General features: G+C 32.3%; 1 protein-coding gene across 1 annotated transcript; it reads left to right on the top strand.

Moving 5' to 3' along the window:
• Positions 253–2,807, top strand: LOC109325848 (indole-3-acetic acid-amido synthetase GH3.6-like). Its single transcript, XM_019558442.1, has 3 exons — positions 253–718; positions 943–1,874; positions 1,988–2,807. Exons 1-3 carry the CDS (start codon positions 414–416, stop codon positions 2,572–2,574), a joined length of 1,824 nt encoding a protein of 607 aa, XP_019413987.1. The 5' UTR covers positions 253–413; the 3' UTR covers positions 2,575–2,807.

Here is a 10,328-nt window from a genome sequence, read left to right as displayed (position 1 = left end):
TTGTATCATTTGTTATTTTTATTTAATTATTAACTCTTTAAATAAAATAGTATAAATGAATGATAACTAATAAATATTGTGTATAATTTTTTACACAATAAATATATATTATATTGGTATAAAAAATGAAACTCAATAAGATACACACATTCTTATACTTCCCATTGCACCCAGCATTGTTGTGTGTATTTACTACCAAGTCCTGAGAAGCAAACCCAGCTTGGCATGTGCTTATTATATATACTACATCCCATTCTTTTCACCTCACGCTCAACACACCCCTTCTCCTTCCTAACCAATTTCCATTACTCTAAACTCTCATTCCCCTCTCTCTCTCTTACAATACACAAAACTTCTCTCTCTTTTCCCACACTTTCTTTCTCTTCTCACGCCACAAAACTAAACTAGAAACCATGCCTGAAGCTCCCAGAGACTATAACCTCTTAGAGCAGAACAACAAAACTCTTGACTTCATTGAGGATGTTACCTCAAACGCTGATCAAGTCCAGAAGAAGGTCCTACGAGAAATCCTGTCCCTTAATGCAAATGTTGAGTACCTTCAACGACATGGCCTTAATGGCCAAACAGACATTGACACTTTCAAGAAACTCGTGCCTGTTGTTTCATACGAGGATGTTCAACCTGACATCAACCGTATTGCCAATGGTGACACTTCTCCAATCCTTTGCTCCAAACCCATTTCCGAGTTCCTCACTAGGTGTGTTTAACTGTTTATATATCCATATAATACACAAAGTTCTTTCTTTTTATTGGTTTTGTTCTAACACAAATATTAAAAAAATCATTTTTTTTCATATGGGGTTGTATTTTACTATTTTTTATATATCTTAATGGGGTTGTTTTGGTTTTTTGAAAACATATTTTCATATGGGGTTGTGTTTCTTTGTATATATTTTGATGGGGTTGTTTTGGTTTTTGTAGCTCTGGAACATCTGGGGGAGAGAGAAAACTGATGCCAACCATTGAAGAGGAACTTGGGAGAAGGAGCTTGTTATATAGCTTGTTGAACCCAGTGATGAGTCAGTTTGTGCCTGGGTTAGAAAAAGGGAAAGGAATGTACCTAATGTTCATAAAATCTGAGGCCAAAACACCTGGAGGTATAGTAGCAAGGCCAGTCCTAACCAGTTATTACAAAAGTTCCTATTTTAGAGACAGACCTTATGACCCTTACACAAACTACACAAGCCCAAACGAGACAGTACTCTGTCCTGATTCCTACCAAAGCATGTATTCTCAATTGCTTTGTGGTCTTTGCCAAAACAAAGAGGTTCTGAGGGTAGGGGCTGTGTTTGCCTCTGGCTTCATAAGAGCAATTAGGTTCCTTGAGAAGCACTGGGCCCTTCTTTCCAATGATATTAGAACAGGAACCATCAATTCCTTAATCACTGACACTTCAGTCAGAGAGTCTGTCATGAAGATCCTTAAACCTGACCCAAAGCTTGCTGATTTTATCCAAACTGAGTGTAGCAAGAGTTCTTGGCAGGGGATTATTACAAGTTTGTGGCCCAACACTAAGTATGTGGATGTTATTGTGACTGGGACAATGTCACAGTACATACCCATATTGGATTACTATAGCAATGGTCTCCCACTTGTTTGCACTATGTATGCTTCTAGTGAATGCTACTTTGGTGTCAACCTCAACCCTCTTTGCAAACCCAGTGATGTGTCTTATACCCTAATCCCTACTATGTGCTACTTTGAGTTCTTACCTGTTAACAGAACCAATGGGGTCACTGATCATTCTCTTCAAACTCCTAGATCTCTTGATGAGAAAGAGCAAAAGGAGTTGGTTGAGCTTGTTGATGTCAAACTTGGCCAAGAATATGAGCTTGTTGTCACAACTTATGCTGGTAAGTGATTCTTGTCCATTTTAATTAATATGTTAGTTATTTCTTTCATGATCTAAAACTGTTTTGCTTATAAGTTTTTATGTCTTTAACAATTGTTTTCGCTTTTGCTTTAGGACTATATCGTTACAGAGTAGGTGATGTGTTGAAAGTTGCTGGATTCAAGAACAAGTCCCCTCAATTCAACTTCATATGCAGGAAAAATGTTGTGTTGAGCATTGATTCAGATAAGACTGATGAGGTTGAGCTTCAGAATGCAATGAAGAATGCTGTGACACACTTGGTTCCATTTGATGCTTCTGTGTCTGAGTACACTAGCTATGCAGACACTAAAACAATCCCAGGCCACTATGTGCTGTATTGGGAACTCACTCTCAATGGTTCAACAACAATCCCTCCTTGTGTGTATGAGGATTGTTGCTTAACTATTGAGGAGTCACTCAACAGTGTATACCGCCAAGGCCGTGTCTCTGACAAATCAATTGGGCCACTTGAGATCAAGATTGTGGAGCATGGCACCTTTGATAAGCTCATGGACTATGCCATTAGCTTAGGTGCATCAATAAATCAATACAAGACACCAAGGTGTGTGAAATTTGCACCAGTTGTGGAGTTATTGAACTCAAAGGTTACATCAAGCTATTCTAGTCCTAAGTGTCCAAAGTGGGTTCCAGGCCACAAGCAGTGGGTCAATCAGAATTAAAAGTGGATATTATTATTATTATGTGGTTGGTTGGTAGCTTTTTAATGCGGTTCACATGAACTGTTTTTGAGGACAATGTTAGGGAGAAGAAAAAAAGAATGTTTATTACTCTATTTAGGTTAAGTCTATGTTTAAAGACTTCTTTTAGTTCTTGGTTATAACTTGCATAGTGAACTGAATCTAGCCACTGTAAAAAGCAATTCCTGTTTGAAAGAAAGCTTTCTTCTTATCCAGTAAATTTATTACCTTTTTCTTTTTTACCCTTTTAGCCATAATCATCATTGTTTGAATTGGTTTCTTAATCACAGCCAGCAATGATTCATGGTCACTGAAAGTGTCTTTGGAGTTATTTCCTATAACGGCAATAACAATTCTAAACTACTCTCTTTATCTACAGCTTTCAGGAAAAAGCATACCAACTTTTTCCAACCCTTATTCTACTATTTAATTCCAACTAACAAGTAACAAGTAATAAAAGCAAAATTGTCCTATTTTACTTAATGGGCAGAGTTATTCTGCAAAGTGCAAACAAACTTTGCAATTTGATAAAATACTTCATCTAATTAGGATTCTGTCAGTAACTCCAATTAGTGGGGGATTAAAGAGGATAAATCTATCATAAAAAGTCTTAATATGCTAATTTGATCCACCCGTGATGGGAAATAATGAATCCAAAGTCTCTCTCCTTCATAAATTTGTTTGTGTCAGATTCTGTCACTAAGTCAAGGAACTAAAATCAATGTGTGATATTAAATGAAAGGAGGGATTTTCTGTTCAAAGTTCAAACATGCTTTCTTCAGCAATTCCAAAAGCAAACAAAATGACTTATAATCTGTGCCTTTAACGAAATTCTAGGTAACATATTTGTCCACTATGCACCAACTGAAACAGTTTTCAGGCCATAAAACTCAGCTGAAAATCACAGAACTATTAGAAATCTTATAAAACAATGGCAATAAAACTTTGCTAGGAGTGAGTAAGAGAGAATCAAATGAATAGGAGTTTGTTTATATATTCTTTGAAAACAAACAAAATTAGTTGTTTCTTATTAAAGGAGAATATAAAACACGTCTTGAAGGGTGTGTCTGAATTTTTTTTGGTGCATAGGACGCTCCATAGAAGAAAGAGACAAGTTATTTTTAGAGACAAAATTGGGTTTAGCTCAGAGTGATAAAGCAGAAAAAAGCACGTGTGACAATGGTGATAAGGTTTCGTACAAGGTTGCAGAATTTGTGTAAGCACTAAGCAGCAATACTTCTTGTGTTTGTCTCCTTTATGGTTTGCCATTTTTGTTCTGTATGTGCATTCAACAGAACTTTCAAACGGTAGCTAGTACAATAATGTTCACCAAATATATAAAAGTCACTATATATCGTCCATTTTAGGGTTGATTATTACACCGTATAGTTTTTTTTTTCATTTTATGTTGTTAGATTATTTACTTTAGGTATCATATTCAGTATATCATGTATCATCTATAGAGTTTTTTTTGTAAGTGAAGTTTCTTAATAATACACATGGTACAGAGATAGCATACCACGATACGTAACTATAGTTTTTATAGTTACAACTTACAAGTCTCATGTTAAAAGAGGAAAAAATCTGTTGTGATGTAAGGGGAAATGCAGCTTGGGTTAAAATGTTAAATATAAGAGATCACAAAGTACCTTGGGTTGGCATGTTAGATTTTATGACTTAAGTTTATGAAGAATCTGTATCCCAAAAGATTGGTGGTAGAAAAATCAGATAATGTAAATATCATATTTATTTAGCTTCATAATATTACTGTCCATTTTTAACCTTTTTCTTTGTTAGCCTTTGTAAAACAAAATAGAAGGTCGAATTCCTTACCCTTTTGCACATAAATATCACAACGCTTAGTTAAACCATTTAAATTACTTGTATTTTGATAATTTTTAAAATGTAAATAATTAATTTATTTTAAATTCAATATTAAATAATTAAAATTTCCTCTATTTGATTATTAGACTTTGAGAAAGATTATTGTAATAAGAAAGTAATTATCAAATTAATAATAAAGATAAATTTTGGTCGTGTCTTTTGTGGTGTGCCGCAAATGATGGATAGATTTTGTGTTGCCAACCTAGATGAGGTGACAATTTACATTGTGAATTTGTGATGCTTTTGCATACCATATTTCTGTTTTAAAAAAATCGCCTTAATTAATATAAATAATAATAAAGTAAATTGTAGTATTAAAAACGACTTTTTTTTTGTTTTATTTTAGTGCAGAATCATCTTAAGTTCTTAACTTCTCCTACTTTTTATCCTCAACATGCTACGCATGTACATGAGGCCTTTTAAGATTTATGGATTTGATGTTTTGGAACATTTAGCAATAATTGTATTCATTCGGCAATTAGCATTTCTCTAAGTGAATTTCAAGTGCAAGCTTGGCTTCAGTTTTGTTGAACTGACTCCAAAAAAATTTAGAAAATTATGAACACATCATCCACTTAATATGTGGTTTAGGCTTTAATATAACTTCCACCTTAGTTTACATTTCCTTCTAACATGATCTAAGTTCCATTATATCTCAAAATGACCAAAAATATTAATGATTTAATTCATGTGAGTATATACTTGTTAAGAATGACAACCACAAACACTAAAATAGATTAGTTCCTTAACATAAGATGAGGGAATACTCTTGATAATACCAAAACATGATGTAGGAGTTTAAATTTTTTCCCATATGATCTTTATATCAAAACAGTTTTTAAAGAAGAATAAATAAAATTTATGAGAAGCAAACAGCAAGGCCCCTTCTTATCTGTAAGATAGCTTAACAGACCAAACATTTCAAACAAATAAGACAATGAGTGGGATTGATAGACGGAAGAGTGGGATATAAATATGGTGAGCATCACCGACATCCACAATCGTTTATATTTATCCCCACATTTAGTACTTTCTTTCCTTCTCTTGTGTTCTTTTACTAAATTTAATTTGCTTAGATTGTTCTGCCATAAGTTGTTGGAATTTTAATGTGTCACGGAAAAAGAGTTGAGTAACTGTGTATAAGGTTAGGGGATGGTGTAAAATATAAATGTACTAAGGAACACAAAAAGATCTAAAACTTATGCTTATTAAAATAATAATGATATATTCTTTCTCCTACAAGAATGAAGATCATTTATCCTTGTTCTCCTATTAGAATAAAGACCAATTAAAATATATCATTCAATTAAATAGGAAAATCATAAATGCATAATTATATTGTTAGATAGAGAAAAGAGAGATAAAATATTTGGGGAAAAGTAATCTTTGTTCATCCCACAAATCTTTTTACTTATACATATATCACTTATAAATCAATCATTAATAAATTAATTATTATTTTATGACATAAATAATACTTTCTAATATATGTATAGTAGGGACTTAAAGAGAATTTAGCAGAATAATATAGGATTGAAAATATTTTTAAGTAATAATCTATCTTGCCTTTTTTTGAAACTGAGGGCTATTTGACACGGTCCACGTGCCTCCCCCACAACTACCTTAATTATCTATATACTAAATATAAACTTAAAATATGGTGTTACTTTTATTATAGTGTAATTTTCACTTTATGTTTTGCCCTTCATATTATTTAATTTAAAAAAAAAACATATAATCTTAATTAATCACCAACATATTAATTAATCACATCTTTCACCTTAAACTAAATATTATTATAAATACACAAAAATTATAATATAAAGTACATCAAATACAACAAATATATTCTAATTATAAAAAATTAAATATATAAAAATTAAATACGTAGTATCATACAATATTAATTTTCAGGCACTATGTGCATGTACACATTAGTATTTATTTACTTTACTCAAAATATTAAAATTAATCCTCACTTAATGATCACAACTGATTGAAAAAGTAGCCACAATTGAAAAATTGTAACTAAATTAAATTATCGAATCAACAAAAATAATCGACCAACTAAGTAATATATATATATATAAATTAAAATAATAACTATCAATTTTTTTGGATGTTACTAACAGTTGAACTTATGATTTTCAGATGAATTAAAATTGTGATAAAAAATGTATAGTAAAATAATTAAAGGAAGCCCAATAATATATAAAATATTGATGAATAATTAGGCGATTGAATTTCCAAAAAAAAAAGTATTGACAAGTCTACGTAAGTGGTGGATAGGGCCGCATGTGGGACCCAGTTTCCCATGCAGTTGAAGTAGCTGTTCCACTTGAGCGTAAAAACCGGATATAAAGAGAAGGGTTAATCACTCTGATTGTGCCACGCCATTGGAGCACCTTTGACTTGTTGCACAGAATCACGTCTCCATCCATCTTCCATTAATTAATTTACGTATAAAAGACAAGGAAATGGATCCTCTCCGGTACTGGAGAATCCAGTGCTGGATAGGTTGATGACATGTGACCAATTTTTTTTTAACGACTATGATTACATGTTATAATTTATTAAAAATAAATAAAAACTTTTTAAAAAATTCTCAACCACATATTTCAGTACTGGTTTCATGTAAACTTTATATAGGAACTATGTGTAAATGGATCTTAAGAAATCATAATTTTCATATTATAAGAATAGTTATAGATTACTAACATTTCTCTATGGCGATATGATCCTCCATTTAGTTGTTGTTTAATGTTCTTGGTTTATAAAGTAACTCTTCTATCTCCTTCTCGTTCTTACTATGCTCTTCCTTAAGTGATGGTAAATGGATCTTAAGAAATCATAATTTTCATATTATAAGAATAGTTATAGATTACTAACATTTCTCTATGGCGATATGATCCTCCATTTAGTTGTTGTTTGGTGTTCTTGGTTTATAAAGTAACTCTTCTATCTCCTTCTCGTTCTTACTATGCTCTTCCTTAAGTGATGGTTGATAGAACAATCTTTATGGGCAGAGATAGGGACAACGTTTCTGATCATTTTTCTTGTTAGTATAATGTTTCAATCAAGCAGTATATATAGGTTCTTTCACAAGAGTCTTAACATTTCATTGATAACTATTCATTCAAGAGTTATGTCATTCAAACAATGAAATAATACATTCATTCATGTCACAAGAGGCATATTTCTTACATTATCCCACTTGTCTCATGTGATAATACAATTCATGATTTTATAAACATCAAACATAATGTGCATATTCAGAATATGTTTCTATATTCATTACATTACAAATCATGATTAAGAACAAGAACTAATAAGAGTCATGGCGGTTGTACATTATTTATTCGATATAGTCTCTTCCATGTACTACCATATTAGTTTTATTCTTAACATGACATATTAATGAGAATCATATAATAATGTCATTTAGAAAGAAAATTTTATTTTCAACATTATCATTCTCACATGTGTACATAAGTGTGAAAATAAAATATTAATTAGAAACTTAAATATTAACGAGCTCAAAGTGTCAAAATATTGAGACTTTATTAATAACATAATGTTCAACATTCATTTGCAAACATAATACCCATATTTGTTACATGACCAGTAAATATTTTGGGCAGTAACTCTTTCATCAAAGGGTCTACAATCATAAGGTTAGTGTTAATATGTTCAATTAACACTCTAAGTTTCTGAACGTCTTCTTTAACGGCAAAGTATTTCACCTCCATATGTTTAGCACCTTTGGAATACTTATCGTTTTTAGAAAAGAAGACTGTTGCAGAATTATCACAATAAATTTTCAGCGGCTTGGCAATACTGTCAACAACTCCAAGTTATGAAATAAAGTTCCGTAGTCATTTAGCATGAACTGTGGCCTCAAAGCATGCCACAAATTCAGCTTCCATAGTGGATGCAACAATGACAGTCTGTTTCGCACTCTTCCATGATATAGCTCCTCCAACTAACAAATATACATAACCGAAAGTAGACTTTCTTGTGTCTATGCATCCGGCAAAGTCTGAATCTGAATATCCAATCACCTCAAGATGATTTGATCTCCTATAAGTAAGCATGTGATCCTTTGTACCTTGTAAGTATCTCAGAACTTTCTTTGTAGCTTTCCAATGTTATATACCATGATTACTCTGGTATCTTCATAACATTCCAACTGCAAACCTAATATCTAGTCGCGTACAAGTCTAAGCATACATTAAACTAGCAACTATAGTTGCATAAGGAATTTCTTCCATTTGCTTCCGTTCGAAATCATTCTTTGGACATCGCATTATACTAAACTTGTCTCCTTTCTGAATTGGAACGAGAGATGCTAAACATTTATCCATTCTGAATCTCTCTAAAATTTTGTTAATATATGCATTCTGAGACAAACCTAAAAGTCCTTGTGATCTATCACGAAATATTTCTATTCCAATCACATAGCTTGCATCGCTCATATCTTTCATTTCAATTTTTTTAGAGAGAAACATCTTAGTCTCATTTAAAAGACCAAGATCATTAGTTGCAAGCAAGATGTCATCAACATATAGAACCAAAAAGATAAACTTATTCCCACTAACCTTTAGGTATATACATCGATCAACAATGTTTTCCTTAAATCCAAAGGATACAATAGTATCATTAAACTTAAGATACCACTATCGTGAAGCTTGTTTAAGTTCATATATTGATTTCTTAAGTTTACACGCAATGCGTTATTTTCCTTTCTCTATGAATCTCATTGGTTGATTCATATAGACCTTTTCTATTAAATCTCCATTTAGAAAGGCGGTTTTCACATCCATTTGGTGTAACTCCAAATCATAATGAGCCACCAATGCCCTAATAATCCTAAGTAAGTCTTTCTTAAAGACTGATGAAAACGTCTCTTTATAATCAATACCATCTTTCTGAGTATAGCCTTTTTGCTACAATTCTGGCCTTATAACGTTCTAAGTTGCCATAAGAATCACGTTTGGTTTTGAAAACCTACTTACAACCAACTATTTTGGAATCTTCTAGTAACTCAACAAGGTCTTAAACCTCAATTTGTTTCATAGATTTTAACTCATCTTTCATGACATTTAACCATTTATCAGCATTATTACTATCCATGGCTTGTGAAAACGTAATTGGGTCATTCTCAATTCCTATGTCACATTCTGACTCATGTAGGTAAACCACATAATCATCAGAAATAACAGATCGTCTTTCTCTTTGAGATCTTCTTAATGCTATCTCTTGTGATTCTTCTACTACAGGTTCATCAACTTCATTTTCAGTAATGGGATTATTTTGTTGTTCTCCATCGGAATTATTTTGATGTTCTCCATCATTACTAATCGGCTCAATAACTTGAGGAACAACATTATTAGGGACACAAATAAATGGAACTTGTACCCTCACTTCTTGAATTTCCACTTTACGTGGTGTTTCACTCCCACTAATCTCATCATTTTCAGTGAACCTAGCATTCTCAGTCTCAATAATTCTTGTTGTATGGTTTGGACAATAAAATCTATACCCTTTTGATTTTTCTGGATAACCAATGAAATAACCACTGATTGTTCTTGCATCCAGATTCTTTTCTTGTGGATTATAAATTATAATTTCCGCCGGGCATCCCCAAACATGCAAGTGCATTAAACTAGGTTTCCTTCCTATCCACAGTTCAAAAGGAATCTTTGGAACTGCCTTACTAGGAACCCTATTTAATAAATACATGGCGGTCTTTAAAGCATAAGTCCACAATGAAACGGGTAAAGATGAATTACTTAACATACTCCTAACCATATTCAACAATGTTCTATTACGCCTTTTCGATACACCATTTT

The sequence above is a fragment of the Lupinus angustifolius genome, chromosome LG13 (assembly GCF_001865875.1).
Source record: "Lupinus angustifolius cultivar Tanjil chromosome LG13, LupAngTanjil_v1.0, whole genome shotgun sequence".
Classification (NCBI taxonomy): domain Eukaryota; kingdom Viridiplantae; phylum Streptophyta; class Magnoliopsida; order Fabales; family Fabaceae; genus Lupinus; species Lupinus angustifolius.
This window is presented reverse-complemented; position numbering and strand designations above follow the sequence as displayed.

Coding starts and splice junctions, on each gene's coding strand:
- LOC109325848 (XM_019558442.1), top strand. CDS start 414: ATGCCTGAAGCTCCCAGAGACTATAACCTCTTAGAGCAGAACAACAAA. Junction 719..942: donor ATTTCCGAGTTCCTCACTAG/GTGTGTTTAACT, acceptor TGGTTTTTGTAG/CTCTGGAACATCTGGGGGAG. Junction 1,875..1,987: donor TGTTGTCACAACTTATGCTG/GTAAGTGATTCT, acceptor CTTTTGCTTTAG/GACTATATCGTTACAGAGTA.